At 40.8% G+C, this 25,380-nt stretch overlaps 1 protein-coding gene across 2 annotated transcripts in view; it reads right to left on the bottom strand.

Annotated features, from left to right (window-relative positions):
* DOCK4 (dedicator of cytokinesis 4) overlaps nucleotides 1-25,380 on the bottom strand; it is a 357,536-nt gene that overhangs the window by 31,186 nt on the left and 300,970 nt on the right. For both annotated transcript variants that reach the window (XM_083182741.1, XM_083182740.1), the window contains 5 exons: nucleotides 24,418-24,559; nucleotides 19,509-19,675; nucleotides 16,600-16,686; nucleotides 4,103-4,279; nucleotides 2,086-2,169 (listed from right to left, as the gene is read on the bottom strand). In XM_083182741.1, the coding sequence (XP_083038867.1) occupies nucleotides 2,086-2,169; nucleotides 4,103-4,279; nucleotides 16,600-16,686; nucleotides 19,509-19,675; nucleotides 24,418-24,559 (657 nt within the window). The remainder of the gene's footprint in view (nucleotides 1-2,085; nucleotides 2,170-4,102; nucleotides 4,280-16,599; nucleotides 16,687-19,508; nucleotides 19,676-24,417; nucleotides 24,560-25,380) is intronic.

A 25,380-nucleotide genomic window follows, 5' to 3' on the forward strand; every position in this document is an offset into this window, starting at 1 on the left:
AGTATTCATTCTAATGCTGTGGTCAACAAAGTCTTAAAGATGTGTCCTCATACACTTAGCATCGATACGCAATTCTGCTTGGCAGGCTTGCCATGTCTCATGTGCAGCATATTGATGTCGGTTGCAACATAGTGTTGAAGACACTGAAGGGTGTAATACCACTTTACGACTACCAGATGCCTTTTTCCAAAAACTACATATGCAGCCAATGTAGTAAAACTGCCTTTATTGCACTACAGAATGCTTTAATAAGCAGCCTTTTAAATGTTGTGTGGCAATTGATAGAAATATACTATTATTATTATCATTGTTTATTTATATGGCGCCACAAGGGTTTCGCAGCGCCTGACAATACATAGATGAGCAAAGAACAATACTACTGTGGTCTTTATTGATCTTACTTCTATTTATATTAAATTATATTTACTGTCTGACACAGTATACAGTTGTTTGCACTGCATGTGTGATCATTTCTGATGGATGGAGAATTTGCAGACACTTCATAGGGTTGAATAGGGACACGCAACAACCTCTGACGGCTGAACTGCTTGAGGACATGTTCTATAGGAATAAATGGGGATCGGTGACAACTGAACACGCAGGGCCACCATCAAGCGGATGCTGTGGGCACAGCTATCCCAGGCCCGGCCACTCTGACAGAGAGGGAAGGTCCTGGGCTACTCATTCCGCCCACTGCACCCCCCAACTGCCTCCGGTGAGCTGCTGCCACGGAAGCTCACTACCACTGCTTCTCCTGCACTTCTGGACGCTGGTGGCCATTTAAATTGGTGCACTGTCTGGTGACTAAGCCAATCAGAGATTGCATACCAGCTCTGATTGGCTGCAAGGCCATGAGCCGTGATTGGCTTCCAAGTCGGCAACATACTTTAAATGGGGACAATGTGCTTCTAAGCAGAGCCGGGCAGTAACAAGGTGGGTGGGGGGCACGGACCCTGGACTAGAAATCAATCCTCGGCCCAACAGTTTCTAGTGGAAGCCCTGTGAACACGTGCGCTACCATATTTGATTAAGTATTCTCTATGAGTATTCCTCTAATCAGGAATGAATAAACCTTGCTGAGATTTATAGGCATATGCAATGGAGACCCGAGAGAATTAACAAAGGGATGTGCGACTCTGCACACGAATTAAGGAGGCTACATAGATTGGTCAGTTTGCTGACAGCTCCCATGCCTTTGACCAATCAGTGCAGCCCAATTAATTCCTATGGAAAGTGTCCCTGAATGACTTCTCAATTGAAGGGCTCAGTGAAAAAGGAGGAAATGGCCATATGTACATGGATCTTGATTTTTTTTTCTGGCATCAATTAGGTTCTGCCATTTAATGTCTACTCCACTAACTTCTAAGATAGTGGTATGCACTTAATTTTAGGATAGTGGCATGTGCCTATTTCTTACCAGCAAAAAAATAAAAGTCCCTGGTATTATATTCCAAGACATATCTAGTTGAAAAGAGGCCCATGCCCTGGCAACCTGCCTACTGAGCTCCTGAACTGTTGTGAAGTCCCAAAAGGGGCAGGTAGCATCATCTGATTTTTCTTCCCCTGTGGAATACAGACACCAAAGAGGACCTTTCCCCATCCTCAGCTAACTTAACAGTAAGAGAATACAATATTCTTAAATAACAAGCAAGAATGCCAGTTGCCTGCAGACTTAACAGTTGAGGGTCTAGATCTCAGGGACAGAATTCCCCGGAGGCCTATAGAAATATGTTTTGTATTTGTAGATTACATAATGCTCATATAAATTCCTGGTATGCCCTCTGCAGCTAGGAATGCCAGCTGCTAGCAAGTCCCACAGACTTGGCAGAGCATATAGTAACATTCATGCAACTATAAATGTAAAAGTTGATTTTAAACAAGTGCTGCACAACAGAAAATAGGTTTTTATAAATCACATCATATGTTTCTTTTAAAGTATATAATGATGAACACTTTTAGAACGTCATAATGGTTATCATAAGGTGGTGTGCAAATTAATTATATTATTCTGCAACTTCATAGGGACATTCATAAGGATTTATTTTAAATAGAACCATAAACTTTGGTGTCTGTTTAGCACAGTACCTGTTCAAGCATTAGTTCTCTCAGGCGTGAGATCTTATCTCCATCCTCAGGGTGGTTAAAGATGTATTCCTTCACGAAAAATGCCTAAATAAAGGACAGCACATTGTTAGAAATAAAAACTATATACAGTGGGTCTACAAAGGGAAAGCTAAACCTGAAGAAATATAGCTGAAGTAGAAAAAGAGAGAAAGCCAAATAAATAATTAAATCAAGTTCAAATAAGAGTTGAATATAAAGGTGACATGTTTGTATATAAGGAAGATACACTTGTATCTTCATGGCTATATTTTTAGATGTATGCATCTATAACCTTCTCATAGCAGAGTATTACAATTCAGGCAGTCCTCCTACAACTGAGCTTTTTGGGAGTTCTATAAAGAAGCCCCCTCCTCAATCTGGTTGTTCAGCACTTGTAGTGGGCAGTTCCATCTGACTATGTAGGGTCACGTTCAAGAAGTCTAATTATCTAGCACAAACTAAAAAACTAAAAGCAAACCAATTTGGGATAAATTTATTAATCTGTAATTATATATATATATATATATATATATATATATATTACACACCTATACACACATACACACACACACACACACAGTATTGAGAATGTAAAGTAATTGATATATATATATATACACACACACACACAAAAACTTACCAAATTGGTGAATAATATGACATTTATTTTCTTGAGCCGTATTCTAATGACTATGTATATTGCTTTATACTGTTGCTGGATGTATGCGTTCTTCCGGTTTAGGTTATGTTTGGTTTTGTATGATGCTATTCAATAAAATGATTCTTTAAAAATAAAATATGTTTGCAGTGTACATAACAGATCATCAGCTTGATTGTCGTTTACTCCTACTTTGTCCACAAAGTATGAGCAAAACCTATACTAAGATATTACTATGCTTTCTGGAGAAGTACACAGTGTACAGAATTGAAAATGGCAATACAGTAGACATCACTTACAAGGAGCAAGAGTTTTAACATCAAGTGCAAAATTAGCTTTGGTGGGGATCGATATAAGTATTTACATCTAAACTTTGCACTGGTCTACAAGATTTAATTTTGCAGATCAAGTTGATTGTCCGGAGATACAGGGGTTGCTACGATAGGGGATTCTTTCTTGACATGGCTATTCCATTCAACAAAAAAAACTTGAGCTGGACATCTATGGACTGCTTTTTCTTATGCTTTAAATGAGACCCATTGTGTGCCTCCATGTTGCATTTTGGCCAAGTAGCATAATTCTAGGTGTACTCTGGACAATTTACTGTAGTTAAAAACTCCACAAAATGCAATAGTTTCACATAAATAAAAACACTTTTGTCCAAGGCCCATCTACTTTGTCCACTTTAATTTCTAGAACCTCATTCTAAATTTCAGATTTCAGTTAGTCTTATGTCTGTACTGAGCATGTCTACATTTCCTTGCTGGATTATCACATGCAACCTCTGTTGCAAGATGATTTTACCCATATACAAATTTTCAGTAAAGCTAATATTCCAAAAATTTCTGCTTAATCTGTTGTTATCGTCCAGTTTAAATGCATGTCTTCTGTAACTTTATGTACAGCAATGTACTTTAAATCTATGATACGCCCCCTTCTCTGCTCCATCATTATACACTAAGGTCCCTTTGTTTTTCCTGATAACTTTGTGGTATACACCACACACCATGTAGTAGCTTTCCTTTCACAGTCCTCATTTCTTAGCAGTCTAGCGGTAAATAATTGAAGTAAAACATAAGGCTAAACTGAGCAGTATTTCAGGAGAAAAAAAAATGTGTTTATAACTTACATTAATGAAAGGAGTGATTCTAGTCTCATCATTAGTAGGAATTCCATGTGACATTTACACTTAAGCATGTGCGTCTAAATTTATCTAGCTTATTAAATGGGTCCCATTATGTTTCTATCTTCACTACAAATTAAACATTATTATATATATATATATATATATATATATATATATATATATATATATAGCTATATATATATTAATGGCCTTACCTCCTGATACCTGGAAACCCCTCCATTAACTGCAGCATCAATGACTCCATTCAGACACATCGTCAGCGGATTTATGTTTTGCATCTGTCGTGTCTGACACTGACTAATCAAAGTGCGCAGTTGCTGGTTCTTATTTTCCAAGACCTCAATAGCATTTTCAAGTGGGCTCATCTCCACCTGAAATAATATGAACAAACATTTGCAATTAGCAAAGTACCTGGTGTTGGATGTGAGGGTGGCAGTGCAGTCACAAGGGGCCTTATTTTAGTTCACTCTTTCTGACAAAATCCTTCTTAGATGGGCAAAACCATGTGCACTGCAGGTGGGGCAGATGTAACTTGTGCAGATATAATTAGATTTGGGTGGGGTTTTACTTCAAAGTGAGATCTATATTGCAGTGTAAAAATAAAGCAGCCAGTATTTTCCCTTCACAGAAACAAAATAACTCACCCAAATCTAATTCTCTCTGCACATTTTACATCTGCCCCCCTGCAGCACACATGGTTTTGTCCATCTAAGAAGGATTTTGTCAGAAAGAGTGAACCAAAATAAGGCCCAAGGTGTGATTAATCCAGGGATTAGTTGGGGGTTATACCAAGCATTCCCAGAAGTGGAGAAGTTGCCTAGAGCTACCAATTGGTTTTAGGATGTATTTGATAAAAGCTACAGTAGCTGATTGGTTGCTAGGGCAACTTGTCTACTCTTTTGAAGGCTAGAAACATTCCCACAAAAGTGAGACCAGTGTATGGAAGAGAGTGTAAATACGACTGTGGATAAAGGACAATAGTGTTAGGGAATTTTTTTTTTACTATTTTGTTAATGCATGTAAGCACTCTCCTGCACTGTTCTCAAAGTCGGCACCAGGCTGTGATAGTAGACTCAGGGAGTGTTGGATTAAGTAATGGGTATGTCCATGGCTATATACAGTACAAGGGTCATGTTAATGGCTATATTTCAGTCTACAATATTTTATATATGTGCATGTATAAAGAACAGTTAAGGCAATTATAATTCAGAACAGAAATTTGTAGCAAATGTTAATCAGAATTTTGTTCTACAATTTAATTGAATTCAACTTGACCATTTTAATTATAATGAAATAAGATAGTCACTTTGCTTTAATAACGCTGTAGACAGAGGACATAGTTTTTGTACAGAAGATGGCTGCTTACAACTTTGTCTCTCATTACCTATATAGCCAATAGCCAACTATGATAACTCAAATACAATAACTTAATTCCTTTGCTCTAAACTTATTCAAGTGCAGTCTGAGCCCATTCAAGTAAAGTACTGTACAAAATTATGAGCCCTAGTTGGGGATTTGCCAGCACCATGCACGTCTCAAAAAAAAAAAAACGTAATCTTTGACACCATATTCTCACCAGACTCATTTCAGTGTATACACAACACCTGATCCTAATTAAATGCTCAGGAGGAGCTCATCTGGACACTCGCACAAACTTTCAAATAATTTTGCAAAAAAAATACAGTGTATAAACAGTGGGAGGGAGGGTAGACAGAAGGAAAAAGGGAAATGTGTAACAGATGGTGGTACAGCATTATACAAAGAGATATACAGTCAGGTCCATAAATATTGTGACATTGACACAATTCTCATATTTTGGGCTCTATACACCCCCATACACCCCCCACAATGGATTTGAAATTAACCAAACAAGATGTGCTTTAACTGCAGACTTTCAGCTTTAATAAAAATGTATTTACATCCAAATCAGGTGAACGGTGTAGGAATTACAACAGTTTCTATATGTGCCTCACCCTTTTTAACCCCATCAGTGGTGGGGTTTTTTTAGGGAGCGCTACACAATGGGCAAGTTTTTTCTGGGGAGCGCTCCATAAAAAAACCCCACCACTGTAACTCCCAGGTCCAGACAGCACTGCTGAACACTCCAGCCGGCGCTGGCCGGCCGGCGCTGCCCCCGGCAACCCGGCTGTGTGGGGCGTGATGTTACAAGGTCACGCCGCACACAGCTGAGGGGAAGAAGGCAGGGCTTAGCAGCAGGAGCCGGGCAGGGGGAGTGCAGTCTGTGCACTGGAGCAGTGGCGGAACTCCCGGAGGCAATGGAGTCATCTGCCGCCGGGCGCCAGGCTTAAAGGGGGCAGTGGCTCCACTGCCTCCGATGTTCTGCCCTGATTACATTGGGGGGCACTGCGCACAAGGCTACAGGGAGGGGGGGGCCGCGCTGTGTTGCATAACTGCCGCCTGTCGCACTTATCTTATTCAGCGACATGCGGCTATATTATGCATATGCAGCACCCCCTCCTCCGTAGCCTTGTGCGCAGTGGTGCTGACGTGCGGCCCCCTCCCCGTAACCTTGTGTGGTGTGGGTTGGCGATCCCCCCCCTGCTACCCGCACTCTTGTGTGCAGTGGTAGCGGTGCGTGTGTGCTGGCGGCCCCGCCCCCTCCCCTGTCATTGCGTGTATGCGGCCGCGGCAACGTCACCACTCCACCCTGTCACCTGGGGCGGAAGTCGGCCTGCCTGAGGCTGAGCAAGCCAGCCAGCCAGCCTGCCAACAATGTCACTGTGGGACAGTGATGAAGAGCTGGGAGTCCACGAAACTGAGTGGGAGGCGCTGCAGCGGCAGACGGTGAGTCTGTGACATCCCCTCTCTCCCTAACATTCTTTCTTTCTCTGACACTTCTTTCTCTATTTCTCATTCATTCTCTCTCTCTCTCTCTCTCTCTCTCTCTCTCTCTCGGGGGGGGGGGGGGCACTAACTTGTATCTTGCTTCCGGGCTGCATGGGGTAACTTACGCCACTGCACTGGAGCATAACCCAGAAAATTCTCAGGAGTGCCACTGAAGGGGTAAAGGGACCAAAAGTAATGGGACACTGAACTCAAAAGATATTTCATGGACAGGTGTGGGCTATTCCCTCGTTATTTCATAATTAATTAAGCAGGTAAAAGATATGGAGTTGATTCCAGGTGTGACATTTGCGTTTGGAATCTCTTGCTGTTGACGCTCAATATGAGATCCAAAGAGTTGTCACTATCAGTGAAGCAAGCCATCATTAGGCTGAAAAATCAAAACAAACCAATCAGCGGGATACCAAAAAATATTAGGTGTGGCTAAATCAATGGTTTGGAACATTCTTAAAAAAAGAAAGAATGCACCAGAGAGCTCAGCAACACCAAAAGAGCTGGAAGACCAAAAAAAACAGGAAGACCTGATTAGAGTTTGCTAAACATTTAAAAAAGCCTTTACAGTTCTGGAAAAATATCCTATGGACAGATCAGATAAAGATCAACTAGAGTGATGGGAAGAGAAGAGTATGGAGAAGGAAAGGAACTGCTCATGATCCAAAACATACTTCATCAGTGAAGCATGGTGGTGGTAGTGTCATGGCGTGGGCATGTATGGCTGCCAACGGAACTGGAATGGAACCTTATATTTATTGATAATGTAACTGCAGACAAAAGCAGCAGGATGAATTCTGAAGTGTTTCGGGCAACATTATCTGCTCATATTCAGTCAAATGCTTCAGATCTCATTGAACGGCACTTCCCAGTGCAGATGGACAATGACCCAAAGCATACCGCAAAAATAACCAAATAGTTTTTTAAGGCAAATAAGTGGAATGTTATGCAATGACCAAGTCAATCACCTGACCTGAATCCGATTGAGCATGCATTTCACTTGATGAAGACAAAACTGAAGGGAAAATGCCCCAAGAACAAGCAGGAACTGAAGACATTTGCAGAAGAGGCCTGGCAGAGCATCACCAGGGATGAAACCCAGTATCTGGTAATATCTATGCGTTACAGACTTCAGGCTGTAATTGACTGCAAAGGATTTGCAACAGAGTATTAAAAAGTGGGAGGAACATAAAGAAACCTTTGTAATTCTCTCAAATTAGTACATCTTGTTTGGTTCATTTCAAATCCATTGTGGTGGTGTATAGAGCCCAAAATATGAGAATCGTGTCAATGTCCCAATATTTATGGACCTGACTGTACGCTAGATCAGTCAAGCAACATTAAAACTAGGTTATCACAGTGCAGTGAACGGCTAAAATTTTTAAACTTTATGATAAGCGGACTTGTTTTTTTAAGTCAGTTTCCCAGGAGATCTCGTGTGAGGTAATGGGGGTAAATTATGTTCAAGCAGAAGTAGATAAATCGGGAAAATAAGACCCTCAGAGAAGGAGTAAAGGGAAGACAATGATTCAATGGTGGATGTCACTAAAGAGTTATGTGAGTGAAGTGTTGTTGAATGAAAGCTGCAAAGTTGTAGGTATTGAAAAAAGAACTGAGAGGGTAGACTGTATCTAACCTGCAATTCCGCGAAAGTCAGAATTGCAGGGCAATGTCATTGATAAAGATACAGGGCCAGATTCTCTAAGCTTCAAAAGTGATAAAATGGAGAGGGATAAACAGCCAGCCAATGAGCTCCTACCTGCCATGTCACAGACTGTGTTTGAAAAAATGTCAGGTAGAAGCTGATTGGCTGACTGTTTATCACTCTCCATTTTATCACTTTTGCAATTTAGAGAATCTGGCCCCAAGTCTTTAGAAATCCAGTGTTTAAAGTTTTGCTGGTCTTTACCCCCGGGAAAGGCCTAATACCTCAAGTTTGGAAGCATTCATTTTGAAGTTTGAGATTGTTCCAAATTCTTGCAAAATCTTAAAGAGATTAGGGAAAGAAATAATGGGATTTGAGATAGTGAGTAAAATGTTATCGCCATAGAGAGATTTTAAACTCCACAGAGCCTATTGTAATGCCCGAAATGTCAAGGAAATCCCAAATCTTGAAGGCAAGGGGTTTGATTATTAAAAGCGAATATTAAGGAAGATATGGGACAGTCCTGACTTGTACCATTCTTTATTGTGAAGGGCTGTGACATTAGGCCATTCACCAAGATGCAGTAGGAGTATTATAAAAGGGACTTGATCCCTGTGAGGAAATGGAAAAAGAAAATATCGGTGCTATACCCGACAAACACACTGTCTTCTATTTTAGGGATGTGGACCATATACACTACTGCGCGCAAACACTTTAAAATGTGTGTATAATATATGTGTGTGTGTGTGTGTGTGTGTGTGTGTGTGTGTGTGTGTGTGTGTGCAGGAGCGCAGAATGTTCTTGCAGCATTTATATTGGGAGATGCCCATTCCCATAGAATACAAAAACAGTAAAAAAAAAGTAACAAAAGAACGCGTTGGAAACAATGTATATATAATGTATATGTAAAAATAGAAATTATTTATTATACTGAAATTCACTGGCCAGTGACAAATATACACATTATAAAATTATGAAAAATACATTTAGAATAAATATAAGAATAAAAAAAGGGGGAAATCATTTTCACATAATTCAACAGCCTTCAGTGGGTTAGTCTCTGCAGGTATAAAGGAGTCCCTTTAGCCAATGCAGAGGGCAAAATGTGGACAAACAGAAGTGAATGGGATACGGTCATTTGGTCTACAACATGATGGTCGACACCATTAGGTCGCCATGGGAAAATGTCGACATGGGTCTAGGTTGACATGGGTCTAGGTCGAAAGGTCATTAGTTCAACAGGACATTAGTTTCGACAATGTTTGGGTCCACAGTCCAAAGGTCGACATGGGGTTTTTCACTGTTTTTTGAGACTACATGTGCAGAGAGGCGGTATTTCATGCCCTGCCATCCACTAGGGCAGGGCTGGGCAATTGCGGCCCTCCAGATGTTGATGAACTACACATCCCAGGATGCTTTGCATTCGTTTTGCTATGTGGCCTTGCTGAAACTGATGCAAGGCATGCTGGGATGTGTAGTTCATCAACATCTGGAGGGCCGCAATTGCCCAGCCCTGCACTAGGGTGTGGTGGGAGAATAAAATAGTGTGCAAAGCACAGCGAGGCACCGTGCCCGATGCATTGCCAGCGCAGTGAGCGATGCGGTGCACTTGAAACTGTGTCCATGTCGACTGTGTTGACATTCAGGTAAAAAAACTGTGAAAAACACCATGTCGACCTAGACATTGTCGAACTAATTACCTGTCAAACTAAAGACCTGTCGAACTAATGACCATTCGACCTAGAACCATGTCGACCTTTTCCCATGTCGACCTAATGACTGTCGACCATCATGCTGTAGACCAAATGATCCCAACCCGAAGTGAATACTGTCCATTTTAACATAATTGACCGCTAGGATGAGATTTAATCCCATTTTACTCCACTATATTTTTTTATGACATTCGTAATTACAAATTTTTACTAGGGGTGCCGTGAAAATAACCATGATACTCTAGGGCACCGTGACGTAAAAAAGTTTGGGAACCACTGTGATAAGATATTAACTGCGCAGTGAACTAAGCAATGTGAGATATATTTATTTATTATTTTCTTGTCTCAATAATGAACAACATAAAGTCCATAAGTATAATAGAGGTAAAAGAGAGCTAATTAAATGCGTGGTAGTATTGAGTAAATATGGATACAGGTTGTTGTGGGGGCTAAATAGTCAGATGGATAAGCATTATATATGTTATATCTTTTTCAGAAAACCAATTTAAATCCTGTAGAGACTGCCCTTAAAGTAAGACTTAAACAATCTATTCACTTCCAAGGTGTTACTAGCCTCTATGACATCCAGAAGTGCTGCCGAGAACATCAATGAACCCATTTTCAAGGGAAGCATTGATTGTTTTACCGACCTATGGTCACCTTTGCTTTTGTGCTTTGCGAACTGTGGGACAGTTAGGGCAATGTGGCATGGCTTTATGGGTGTCATGGTTTGAGCTATTCTTCATGTCCTGACAGGGTCGTCTTTTCGTGTGGGCTTAATGGGAACTTGCCCAGGGGCCCCAGGTGTATAATGGCCCTATACTGATAGCTGAGGATCCCCTTTTTCCAGGGATACCAGAATTTAGAAAATCGACCCTGGGGAACTGGAGATATCCAATTTCAAAGCAACAGTCCAGATCCGACCTGTTAATTGCACTTCCTAGTCATATTTCTCAGGTTCTCAGTTCTCTCTGACTTAGTGTTTTTTTGAGAGTATATTCCAAAAGCGGCTTGTCTCTATCATGCCCAGAACCAGAGATATCCGCCTTCCAGCAGCCGGTCTCTGCTCCAGCTCCAAACGTCCGGTGTACAGTTTTATATTTTTGTCAATGGATTGCTCTGGCTCCTGATCTCTGATCCCCAAGTCCCCAGCACCTCCTAAAAGTTGGGACTCTAGGTTTTTATACTATGAAAGGCTAAGAAATCTATTTCCAGATAATGGCAATATCTGCAGTCAAACAAGCTGCCATTCCACTGGAAAATGACGAATATTAAGCCCACTCCATTATCCAACCCTCCCCTGCGTATAAAACACCCCCTACCTCCCTGGAAGTCATTTACAAGGGACCCTTCATTCAGCTCAGTGCCCCCTTCCACACATTAGTGTTCTCCCTCCCACCACCTATGCAGTAAAGGAGTAATTAGCAGAAGTTACTGCTCCAGGGCCTACATGTTGAATGGAAGATAGAGCACCTCCTGCCACCTGTGGGACATCAAAGCTGCTGCTGCTGATAGCACCCCCCATCCCTAGGAGGGGAGAATGGGTAAATTCCCCAGTGCATTGCTTTGCCCAGGGGCCCACACTGCTGTTAAGACGGCCCTGTGTCCTGACACCTTGTTTAGAAGAAAAAACTTTGTAGCTCTGTATCATCGATGGCAAGAACTATCTGGTTCTCCCCCATACAAATCATTGATGGTTCATGGCCATCCCTACCAGGAGAAGTGGGCTGCATTTCTGGCTCCTACAAAGTGACAGGAGCTGTGTGCTTCTAATGTAATGTTACAGTGCAGTTTGTGGATACTGTAATTGAGCAGGAGGTGGTAATTTGGGGTCACCCCTTGGTGGGATTTAGTTGCAGTTTCACCAAGTTAGTAATTCACTATCTATCTATATATCTATATATATATATATATATATATATATTTATATTACTTTAGTGTGAGGCAGAAGAGAGCTTGTATTATGAGGAGGTGCTTGTCCTGATAATGTCACTTGGAGCTACTGTATATGAGGTTGCTTCCAGTTAGACAGCTCTTAGTTTAGATATTTTATGTAATAAGCCATTATCATGTGGCTCTTTGCTTGTTTATTATAGACCCAGACTGGGGTAACATGGGCGTGAGATGCGGTAACCCTGGATTGGTGTGGCTGGATGACTGAGGTAGTACATTATTACATTCTATCTAGCACTTACTAATCTCTTCACTAACACTATTTATTTAATATTTTAATTACATTCATTATTTTTGCATCACTTTTTGTATATAGCTCTGGCTTCTTAACACATTTATTAACACTTTTGTTTTTTTCACTGATGTGCTGCTCTGGGCTTTCTGGCTTATGTAGATTTTTTGGGGTGCAGCACCTCGCACACCACCTAGATATAGCAATAGGGACCCCCCCAATACACAGAGAAGCCTTAACGATGGCTTGAGGGCTTATTGATATGTTTGCACAAATATATGTACCCAAGATCTCTGAATTCTATTATAATGTAGTATTTAAATCTGGTTACTGGTGTCACTCAGGGTGCTGGCGGAACCAAGTACTCTCTTTGCTGGCGTATAAGACTACTTTTTTCCCCTGAAAAACATGCCTCCAAGTGGGAGGGTCGTCTTATACGCCGGGTGCACCTTTATAACAAACTCTATATTTTGAGTGGAAATGTTGGGGGGTCGTCTTATACGCCGGCAAATAAGGTAATTGTTTCTTACCCAGAATTGCCCATCCCTTTTATTCATCTGATTGACATCACTAAAGTAAATTTTCAAACTGGTCACTAGTCACACAATCCCTTTTGTACCAAACTCCCCAACAAAATGAACTAAGGGGGTTATTCAAGTTTGTTCGGTCCTGCGTGCATTCGCAAGCAGTACGGATTTGCACGTCTGCGCATGCAGGGGGGGGGAGGGGCGTTGATTCGCCAGACAGGGTTTGGTGGATTTGCAAGGCTGCGAATTCGCAGACTTGTGAATCAACCAGAACAACCCCCTAAATGGGCAATCGAAAATTGTTTTTTCTTTAACGTAGCATCCCAAAAGAGAAAAAACAGACTATGCGTACTAAGTGTCTTTGGTGTGTATACAGTATGTATTAGGCAACAGAGATGGAAATATTTGACACACTGTCCATTCCAATGTAAAAGTAACCTTGCTGGAAAATAAATCACAGAAAAGGGTTAAACTCTTTTCCGCTTTATCATGCAGTGAGTTTAAACCTCAGTATCTTGCAGACATAGACCTACACTTGTTTGTGAGTCTACAAAGCATGCATTTGGCCTCAAAATATATAATGCTTTTAATGTAATGTCCTTTTCAAGAAAAAAAAAAAGGAAGGCAAAGTGCAGCTGGCACTAGATAGTTTAGGAAAAGCTCTTATGCATAGAAGAGAAGTGACAGCAAGCCTTACTGTGTGCTTCCACACACCCAGCCCTGCAAATTAAGGTCACAGACACTAGGCATTTGTCTGTTGCTTATGACTGAAAAACAAACAAGAGAGACACACCGGAAATATAGGAAAGTAGCAACCCAAGTGTCTTGAGTCCTACAGAACCAGTCAATTTTACAGTTACTGTCCGAGTCGCACAATTGCTTTACATAATAAGACTGAACCAAATAGGTGTTAACCATGACAAATGGCACACACAAAAATGAGTGCAAATATGTCAGTGTTTAATATTATCTGTAGATATATTAGATATATTATATTATACTGCAAAATATTACAGGAAGTACAGGTCGAGTCTCCATTATCCGGAGATCTCTTATCCGAAATATTCCACAAAAACTTATTTTTTTGTTAGAATATTTTGGATTCCCCCCCCCCCCCCCCCTGCCCATTTTTTCATACATCGCTGTCCACGGCGGAATTCTGGAACTTCTTCAGCATCTTCAGTGGTCCCAGGAGTCATTGCGCGGGTGCACCGGTGACATCACCTACACGCCTGCAAATTCGCGCAATGTACCATTGGAACCACTGAAGAAGATCCTGAAGGCTGCCGTGGATGCCGGGGGACCAGATAAGTGTGTTAAAAAAATATATTCCAAAAACCGGAAATATCCCTTATCCGAAAAGCTCATGGTCCCGAGCATTTCGGATAAGGGATACTCAACCTGTATCCTATTTTATGTAACCATAGGCTCACTAGTGATTTGCTGATGTTACTTTACTGTTACTTTGACAGTTAATTCTCTAATGAATTTCTAACAAATTATAGGCTACGGAAGGGGTAGGATAGTATATCTGTGTAGCTAGGAACATTCTCGTTAAAATATCTCAAGGAGTTTTCCCATAAATATCTTTATTTTAAGGTTTTTTTTTTCTTGCACTTATTTACAGCTACATACTGCTCATGGCTTGTTCAAAAGGTTGCCGTCCGGTGGGAGGTACAGCTCGCAACCAGTGAAGACAGTCAGGCACAGGAACAGTTTCTTTACCCAAGCAACCACAACATTAAATGCTACCTATGCACCAGCGTGATGCCCCCAACCATATTGTCACGGTCATATTACTTGCTAGTACTTGTCATGTATGTCTAGGAGCAGTAGTCGTCAGAAACAAATTCCTTGTGTATTGTGTACTGAGTTGCACTGTATACCTGGCAATAAAGAGATTCTGATTTAGTGATTGTGCCCCTTCTAGGAACTGCAGGGCCGGATTAAGGTGTGTGGGGGCCCTGGACAAAAAGGTCTGTGGGGGCCCCCCCCCGGAGGCATGATCTACCCCACCCCCCAAAAGACATCATCTACCACCCTCCTCCGGATGGAGCCATGTGTTTACCTCAGTCTTGCAGGGGCTGGGGTGGCTGTCATAGATGTTGCCACCGCTCAGCACTCTCCCCCAGCCGACTCACGCTGCAGTCGCCACCGCCGCCGCTGCTAACCCCTCCAGCAGTTATTATAAATATGGCTCCAGTTTGTGAGCCAATTGGAGCTCACTGTGCAGCACAGGCTTCCTCCGGCTATTTGGAAGCATCTATTTGGTATGCGGCAACGGCCGCCAGCCAATAAGAACTCATGTTCTGGTAGCCGCGCAGTGATTGGCTGCCGGAACACGAGTTCTGATTAGCTGGCGGCCGTTGAGCGCATACCAAATAGACGCTTCCAAATAGCCGGAGGAAGCCTGCGCTGCACAGTGAGTGGTGCGCTCGTATAGTAGTGAGCGCAGGGGGAGGATGGAGGTGACTGCTGTGACTTGAATCAAGTCGATGTGGCAGCGGCCCAATATACTAGGTAACACAGTTCCCCCGGCCCAGCCTGCGGCGTATGTGAAGTGAGCAGAGGAGTCCCTGCAGCAGATGGGAACTAGTAACTAGTTCCCATCTGCTGCAGGGACCCCGCCGTTCACTTCACATGCGCCGCAGGGACCCCCTGCGCTGCAAGACCGCGCTGTCTGCCACCCGTCACCTGCCACCGCAGCAGTGGGGTGGCGGGTGTGGGGGCCCTCAGATGTGTGGGGGCCCTGGGGCGACCGCCCCTATCGCCCCGTGGCTAATCCGCTACTGAGGAACTGTATTTCTCTAACATGAAGAACATTTCTGTACTGTATGTATGGTGCAGCCTTATATAGTAACATCCATACTGGGTATACAGTTAACAATGTTCTCATGTAAAAAGAAAAAAAATACAAACTTGTTTTATTTTATAAAATAACTATGCTAATAACATATTGAGTTAAACAGGACTGATCTGCAAGAATCAAACCACACAATGTTACAAATAAAAAAAGCAGTTTTAACATACCAGATTTTACATAGATTAAAAAAAAAAAAAAAGATATATGAAAGCGCATCATTTGCATAATAAGCATACATGGAGAAGGTGGATCATCTCCATTTTCATATATCACTCCTTGTGGATACTTATCAAATCATTGCTACTGGAAGTTTCCAAATCAAATAAGTGTAGATGTCTCGTACTTATATTAAATGGACCCAGTAATGAGATGTAGATATCCCAGGTTTCTCGAATTACCGGGTCCACTTTAAGTACGGGACAGCTACACTTATTTCATTTGGAAGCTTCCAGTAGCATTGCTTTGATACATATCAACTAGGATTGATATATAAAATAGGAAAGATGCACCTTCTCCAAGTATGCTTATTATGCAAATGATGCAATTTTATATATGAAAGGGAATTCACATACTGGATTTTTTTAATAATCTGTGTAAAATCTGGTATATTAAAACTGTTGTGTTTATTATTTGTGACAGAGTGTAGTTTGATTCTTACATATAAGTCCTGTTTAAATCAAATATATTAGAGCAGATACAAAGATATTTTTTTTGTTTGGTAACTATTTGCAAGGTCATCTAAATATGCTCTCACAAGTTTTGCATGTTTTCTGCAGCTTCAATTATATACAACTATTGTGTGTTAAGGCATAATCCACTACACAGATGCATAAACTCCTGAATTAATTTCATGATAAATTGTGTTTTATCTTATACTATTCCACAAGTGACAGATGTACTTACCACTTCACGTTTTTCAACTTCAAACCATCGTGATATTCCAGGCAAACTTTGCACTAATGTCAGAGCTGTTCTTTCTACCCAGAGACTCTAAGCAGAAGGAAAACAAGGATATTAAGGAATTATTTGAAGGGGCATTAAAATCATTTTAAATTAGAGTTACATATGTTTAAGATGGAACTCCATCCAGCAACATTACCTAATCTAAATTATGATCTAAAAAAAGTGAAAGTCATCAAAATGTATCTATGCTACAATAGGCAGCACTGTCCAAAGTTGTGCGACTTCTGACAAAACAAAGACAGCCAATTACAAAACAGTAATAAAGGGAGGGTTTCTCAACTGCACCATGGACATACCATAGTTGACATGTAATAACATTAACCTGTCACAAGGAAAGCTTTAGGATCTCCCATTGGCAGTCATATTGTGCATACAAAGCATTTCAAGACATACTTTACATTTTATTCTCATCATAGAAATAAATTATTTTATATCCATAAATTTTTGTACTGTAAGTTTTCTCTCACACTCAATGGCCTGTGATTGTTCAATACGCAGCACAATGGACCATCTGCATTTCAAGTAGCAATACAGCCGGTAGAACACTAACATATACTGTAATTATATTAATTACATTTTAAAGACCATTTCCCACTGAATTATGTTTGGGATATTTTCATTGGATGAAGATTTTGATAAAACATCCATCTCAAACCTTCATGTTTAAGCTGCAACCAGTTCCCACTTGCCCCAACCCTTGCATAAGCATACAGTTAAATAGAGAGGGTGAATTGTACAATTACCGTATATACTCGAGTATAAGTCGACCTGAACATAAGCCGAGGCACCTAATTTTACAACAAAAAACTGGGAAAATTTATTGACTCAAGTGGGACCCTCACTCGAGTATAAGCCGAGGGGGGCTTTTTCAGCATAAAAAATGTTCTGAAAAAGTAGGCTTATACTTGAGTATATACGGTAGTCAATTCTGTCTATTCCATAATAAACTATTAATGCAAGTCTATCTAATACAAGCTAGCCATAATAAACATAAATATTATTGGAAGAAAAAGAAAGACACCACCACATATTTTGGGATGCGGTCATTTGGTCTACTGCATTATGGTAGACAGTCATTAGGTCGAATCCATTAGGTCGACATGCTAAAAGGTCGACATGACTCTAGGTCGACATGGGAAAAGGTCGACATGATTCTAGTTCGAAAGGTCATTAGTTCGACAGGTCATTAGTTCGACAAGGTCATTAGTTCGACATTGTCTATGTCGACATTCACAAGGTCGACATGGAGTTTTTCACTGTTTTTTGAGCCAACATGTGCCGACAGGCGGTATTTCATGCCCTACCATCCACTAGGGCGTGGTGGGAGAATAAAATAGTGTGCCGAGCGTAGCGCGGCACCGTGCCCGACGCATAGCGAGCGCAGCGAGCGATGCGAGGGGATGCAGTGCACTTTAAACTGTGTCCATGTCGACTGTGTTGACATTCAGGTAAAAAAACAGTGAAAAACCCCATGTCGACCTTGTGAATGTCGACATAGACAATGTCGAACTAATGACCTTGTCGAACTAATGACCTGTCGAACTAATGACCTTTCGACCTAGAATCATGTCGACCTTTTCCCATGTCGACCTAGAGTCATGTCGACCTTTTAGCATGTCGACCTAATGGATTCGACCTAATGACTTTCGACCATAATGCAATAGACCAAATGATCCCCTCCCCATATTTTAATATTATCATCGTTTCATGAAAAGAAATGCTAAGATTTACTTTTTGACATATAACTTATGCACTTAAACTAGTGGCCTATATGAATTTCTTAAAAAAAAACCTGTATATTCATTTTACCAGTATATTATGAATCATTGATGTTCTATATCTGATAAAATAGTTACTGTAACTTACTAACACTGGATTTAATTGCAAAGGTTAAGTAAAAATATTTTTAAAAGACTGGACAGCCAATCTGATTGGCTGGTAGAATTCTCTCAGCCAATCAGTGTCCGGCCAGTCTTTTCAAAAATATTTTTTCACATTCAGCAGCCGCTTCCCGCCCCGCCACCCGGCAAATACAGCAAGAATTACCCAGCTGCCAGTCCGCACATAGGTGTGTGCCAGTGGTGCTTCACCACTGGCACACGCTTAGGATCGGACCCAACACATCGCGGGTGCTAAAAAAGCCACTGATGGGTCTGATCCGATCAATGTAATGTGCAGCCTATCCGAACTCCCCACTTTGACCGATGCACACGGGACCATGCATTGGGTCAGAGGGGATGTCAAACACATCCGATTTGGGCAGATTTCTTGTCCCGATCCATCGGAATCGGGCGAAATCAAAGTGTATTGGCACCTTTACACTGAAACATGGCTACCAGCCCCTTGCTTTTGTTGTTCGACTTGCACTAGACTGGTAATATATCCAGCCCATGATCTTGATTTGGGCAGTATGGATAAGAGATAACAGATTGGCACCTGTGGTTCAAGGCACATTTTGCACCTACACAAAATGTTAAGAATTGATCCTTATACATTTGTAAATATCTCCAAGCAACTGTATTCTCAGTTCTGAACAGTGATCCTGTAAAATAGGAACCTCTCTTTAGCTCTGAAAAATCTCTAGAGGACAAAAGCCTTTTCAAGAGATTCACATCCCCATTTTCATCCGGATGATACGTGTCTAGATGTAATAGAACGCTCTCTCTCTCTCTCTGCTGGGAATATTCAAATGCAAAGTAGTCATTTCTGCTAACACACAATTCATTTGTGTTAAATTGCAGAAATAGGAAATGTGTAAAGAAGTAATGTGACCTCCTGTGCACTCTTAAAGAAATGTTCTGTGTGTACATGTAGATGCTAATGCAACACAGAAAAAACGTGCTGTGTACCTTGAATTCATTCTCCTTGTCCTTAGTACCCTTATGAAAAGGCCTGTCATAGCGGTACCTCCAAATATGATTCACTTTGTAGAAGCTTTTGATGTTATCAGGAACACCCTCTCTCTGCAGGACTTCCTGGCTCTCAGGAATTGGAGTCACTGCATAAATCTGTAAGTCTGAGCAGATGGTCAAGGACAATCCAAAAAACAGAATTACTTAAAATGGACTTGAAAACATATCCACTGGGAAAAAATACTAAAATATTATCAGAAAGTACAGTATCATTAATAATTACACCTATGTAGAAAGTAATTCGCACATACAGAAAAACAACCATGTTTATTACTTCTCCTGTAGGGATGACTATTGGTGAGTTATGCATCAATAATTACCATCGATGGCACAATTGAAGGATAACCTTGTTCGTATAAAACCATTCATAAGGGAATCATCTATGGTTACTCCCAAATGTTCAGTGAATTGTGGCCAATTGGGTCTGAGGGCATTGCTTTATGGGTGTCAGGGTGCAGAGCTATGCTCCATGTACCACAATCCTAAAGAGAGATAGATAGATAGATAGATAGATAGATAGATAGATAGATAGATCTGTATCATCAATGTCAGGAAACCAACTGGTTCTCCCCATTGATGGTAAAAAGTAGTTACCATTGGTCACAGACCAGCAATGATTTGAAATCATCGCTGGTCAATGACCGTCCCTCTTTTCTTGCACTGTAATACATTTTTAATACTAAATTCACATTATTGGATTTCATTCATTTTATGCATTCATTAACCCCTTCCCGACATTGGACGTACATTTACGTCATGGTCGGGAAGTACTTCCCGACACATGGCATAAATGTACGTCATGTGTTTAAACTGTCACTGCGTCTAGAGACGCAGTGACAGTTAGGTGATGTCTGCTGTCCCTGACAGCAGACATCCCCCCTCGTCGCCCAGGGGGGGCAGGGGTGCCCCCCCCCGGTCGGCGATCGCTGTGATTGGCTGTTCAAATGTGAACAGCCAATCACAGCTATTTCCGTGTTACCGGCGGCTACGCCGCTCGGTAACACAGAAATCGGTGGTGATCGGTGCAGCACCGATCACCACCGATCCGCAGACACCCCCTCCCACCCCCCCGGCAGCTCACCGTCAGCACCCGGCAGCAGCACCCGGCAGCTCACCGTCAGCACCCGGCAGTCGCAGCCGGAGCGCACGCAGCGTGCGCTCCCCCCTCCCACCCCCGTACCCACAGCAGCAGCAGCAGCAGCATGAGCTGCTAAAAATAAAATAAAATTAAATCAGCTGAATTTTATATATATATATATATATATATATATATATATATATATATACACATGTGTATATGTGTGTGTGTATATATATGTGTGTATACATATATATATATACACACACATATATATATATATATATATATATATATATATATATATGTGTGTATATATATATATATATATATATATATATATATATATATACATATATATATACACACACATATATACACATATATACATATACATACACACACACACACACACATATATATACATAGATATTCCCGACATATGACGTATATATACGTCATGGTCGGGAGGTACTTCCCGACCGAAGACGTATATATACGTCATGGTTTTACTGTCACCGCGTCTATAGACGCGGTGACAGTTTGGAGATGTCTGCTGTCCCTGACAGCAGACATCCCCCCTCGCGGCGATCGCTGCGATTGGCTGTTCAAATGTGAACAGCCAATTGCAGCGTTTTCTGTGTTACCGGCGGCTAAGCCGCTCGGTAACACAGTGATCGGTGCTGTACAGCACCGATCACCACCGATCGCCAGCCCCCCCCCCCCTCCCACCCGGCAGCCCCCCTCCCTCCCACCCACCCGGCTGCCGCAGCGCCAGCACCGCTCCCACCCCCCCGCCAGCCGCAGCGCCAGCCCCCATCCCAAAGCTGGTGACCAAAATGGGGTCACTTGTGGGGGGGTTCCACTGTATTGGTGCTTCGGGGGTCTTGCTAATGCGACATAGCACCCACCATTCATTCCACCACCAAAAATCACTCCTTCCCTTCTGAGTCCTGCCATGCACCCAACTGGCATTTTTTGGTCACATGTGAGGCATTGCCGTACTCGGGAGAAATTGGGGCACAGATTTTGGGGTGCTTTGTCTCCTTCATTCCTTGTGAAAATTAAAAATTTTGAGCCAGAACTGCATTTTTCTGTAAAAAATTACATTTTTTTACAGAAAAATGCAGTTCTGGCTCAAAATTTTTAATTTTTACAAGGTATGAAGGAGAAAAAGCACCCCAAAATCTGTGCCCCAATTTCTCCCGAGTACGGCAATGCCTCACATGTGACCAAAAAATACCAGTTGGGTGCATGGCAGGACTCAGAAGGGAAGGAGTGATTTTTGGATTTTGCAGCACAGATTCTGGTTGAATGACCCCCGAAACACCCATACAGTGGAACCCCCCCACAAGTGACCCCATTTTGCAAACTACACCCTTCAGGGAATTCATCAAGGGGTATAGTGTACATTTCAAACCCCCCGGGGTTTCACCAATTTTGATACAACTGAGCTGTGAAAATGAAAAATTTATTTTTTTCATTTTCACTGCCCAGTTGTACCACAATTGGTGAAACCCCTGGGGGTTTGAAATGTACACTATACCCCTTGATGAATTCCCTGAAGGGTGTAGTTTGCAAAATGGGGTCACTTGTGGGGGGGTACCTAACTTTTAGCATTTTATGGTGCCTAGAAACCTACATGGTGCCTAAAAAATAATCTCATAAAAAGGAGGCTCCAAAATCAAGTAGGTGCTCCTTCTATTATGAAGCCTGTGGTTTGGTCACCGTGCATACTAGGGCCACATATAGGATATTTATGAAAACCAAAGAATTGGGGGAATCAATTTTTAGTCACATTTCTCTAGTAAAATCTACTGTGTTCCTTAGAAAAATGTATTAAAATTGAAAATCCGAAAAAAAAATGAAATTTTGAAATTTCACCTACACTTTGTTTTAATTCCTGTGAAACACCTAAAGGGTTAACAAACTTCCAAAATGCTGTTTTGAATACTGTGAGGGGTGCAGTTTTTGAAATGGCATCATTTATGGGGGTGTCTCACATACAAGTCCCTCAAAGTCACATCATAACTGACCTGGTCCCTAAAAAAATCAGTGTTTGAAATTTTCTTGAAAATTTGAGAATTTGCTATTCATATTTTAAGCCTCCTAGTGTCCAAAAAAATGAAAATGAGGTTGAAATAATGATGGCAACATAAAGTAGACATATGGTCTATGTTAGTTATTCACTATTTTGAGTGGTAAGATTATTTGTCTCACAAGCAGAAAATTTAACATTTTGCAAATCGCAAAATTTTCCATTTTTTCACGATATTTTGGTATTTTTCACAAAAAAACACAGACTGTATCGACGAAAATTTACCACTAACTTGAAGTACAATGTGTCACGAAAAAACAATCTCAAAATCACTGGGATAAGTAAAAGCAAAAAAAAGTTATCCCCACTTAAGTGAGACATGTCAGAATTGAAAAAAAGGGCTCTGTCAGGAAGGCAAAAACAGGCTCTGTCGGGAAGGGGTTAAGTATTTTTTTTTAAACAGTTACCGTCAAAACTACAAAAGTAAGCTTAAAAGTAGAAATGAATAAAAACTCCATGTAATTGAAAGTACACAATCCAGGACTACTGTTACACAAACCAGCCACAAGAATATTAACTATATATAGTGAAGAATATTTCATTTTCCCTTTGGAGATAACACCAAATACACATAAGAAAAGACGTTTGTGAACTTTGCTATGAAACTGTAATATTAACCCTTTGAGTGCCAAGTGAATTTGTCAAAATTGGTGTGAAAATTGCCAAGCAAACATTTTATTCATCATAATGACCTGTAAGGTTTACCTTATATAGGAAATAGAAGCTTTATTTACACATTTTTTTATTTCAATATAAATATATAACAGATGTGTGTGGCTATTATGTGTTAAGAATTGTGCCTTTCTCAGTAGTACTATTTATTTTTCAGAGGTAACTTATGTGCAGTAAAAAATTAGAAACCTGTCAAATAAGCTTTTGATTTAAGATTAATGACCTCATTTAAAGTGACAAGTACTGAGAATTAGGTCTTATAAGAAAAATAAGATACATGTTGGAGGCAAACCAATGTTCACCCTCCAAACCTTATAATTAATAATAATAATTACAGGAATGCTAGTTGGATTGGTTCCATGTACATAATACAGAGGAAATATGAGCTGTGAAATTGCCGTCTTTTACCGTGTTTGCTATTTTCAGAGCTTTTTGCGATTATGTGCTCTTCAAATAGAAATTTACGTAAACAGGATTTCCCTTAAACATTGATTTTTGCAGTTAAAGTGACAAATGGGTAAATCAGCCTGTAACCTCCCCCCAACACACACACAAAGCTAAATTACACCAGACAGCAGTGTAGACATTATTATTGATTATAATAAAAGCATTTATGGTACTTAAATTGTGTTAAATGGCTCTTCTATGCATATATTTTTTTTTTTTTACCAACTTTTCACATGCTTAGAGGTGGTGGATTGAAATTCACATAATCAGTTTTCAACGACAATTTAACAGGCACTTTTCACAATTCACGGTTTTTACAGTGAAGACAGCATTTCGTGGTTAATTGAATTCACTGCATAAAAGTAAAGACTATATACATAATCTTGATTGGTATAAAAAAAAGTACACATTCTGAACAAAACACTACCATGAGTTTACACAACGGCAGAAAATATCACTAAAAGTACATGATTAGATATAGTAGTGGTTCATTACTAAACAGTAAAGTGTGGCATGACCTGCCTTTAAACCTCATAATGTTGAAAGGATACACTGAGCTTCTGCCTGGAATATAGTTTCATCAGGCTGGTTGGCATGTTGCATTGCAATGGCATGTGGGAATTCTGTCAGCATGCGCTGCTGGAAAGCTTCCAGTCTCTCATAGTCATGGCCTCGACAAACAAACTCTTTGTTCTGATCATAAAAGAAGGTAGTTAATTATAGTTTAAACCTGATTAACAGTTGCATTGCCTGAGAATGAGAGCACTACAGATCAGTGCTAATATTATGGCATCATTAAGAATAAATGCTGTGACCACATACAGTATGTGGACATACAGTATATAATATTTGCGTATGTATATATACTGTATGATCGTAAAATAGTGTGTGATTAGTTTCTTAGCATAATTCAATCATTAAAAAAAGCCCATAAATTTCTGAGCATATTTTGGAAAAATATAAGGCAGTTACAGTAACTGGTTAAAGCCTTTCCCTCAATGATTTATCAGCTTAAAAACGGTATGGGTCAGAGGGTCCTCACTATGGTTGACATATATTAGGTCGACAAGGATTACATGGCCTGGCTGCCACCAGTTACTCCAGCTACAATCAGCTGGTAGCACCGGTTAACCCCGCTGCCACCTGAAAGGTTTGCACTCTTCTATGAGAATATGAGAAGAGTGTAAACATTCTGTAATTTTTTTTTCCCTTACAGGTGCATTTTCTTTCATTTCTGATCTTTTAACTTTTCTTTTCATATATTTACCTTTACCCCTTTTAGTGCTCACTTTGTACTTTATTGTATCCCTTATATTGAGCCGTTTTTTTTAAAGTTTCCAGTGCAGTGCTCAAATACAATTTACCGCTGCTAGCCAGGTTCCCTCTGTATACTGGCCCAGGACACCAAACCCTGCAGAACCCCCCTGATGGCAGGCCTGCTGAAAAGTGAATCATTTCTACATGGACATAAAACCATTTATTAAATATGTATAACCGAAGTTTGGGTTTGGGGC

This window comes from Crinia signifera, chromosome 4 (genome assembly GCF_055691185.1).
Source record: "Crinia signifera chromosome 4, ASM5569118v1, whole genome shotgun sequence".
NCBI classification, from domain to species: Eukaryota; Metazoa; Chordata; class Amphibia; order Anura; family Myobatrachidae; genus Crinia; species Crinia signifera.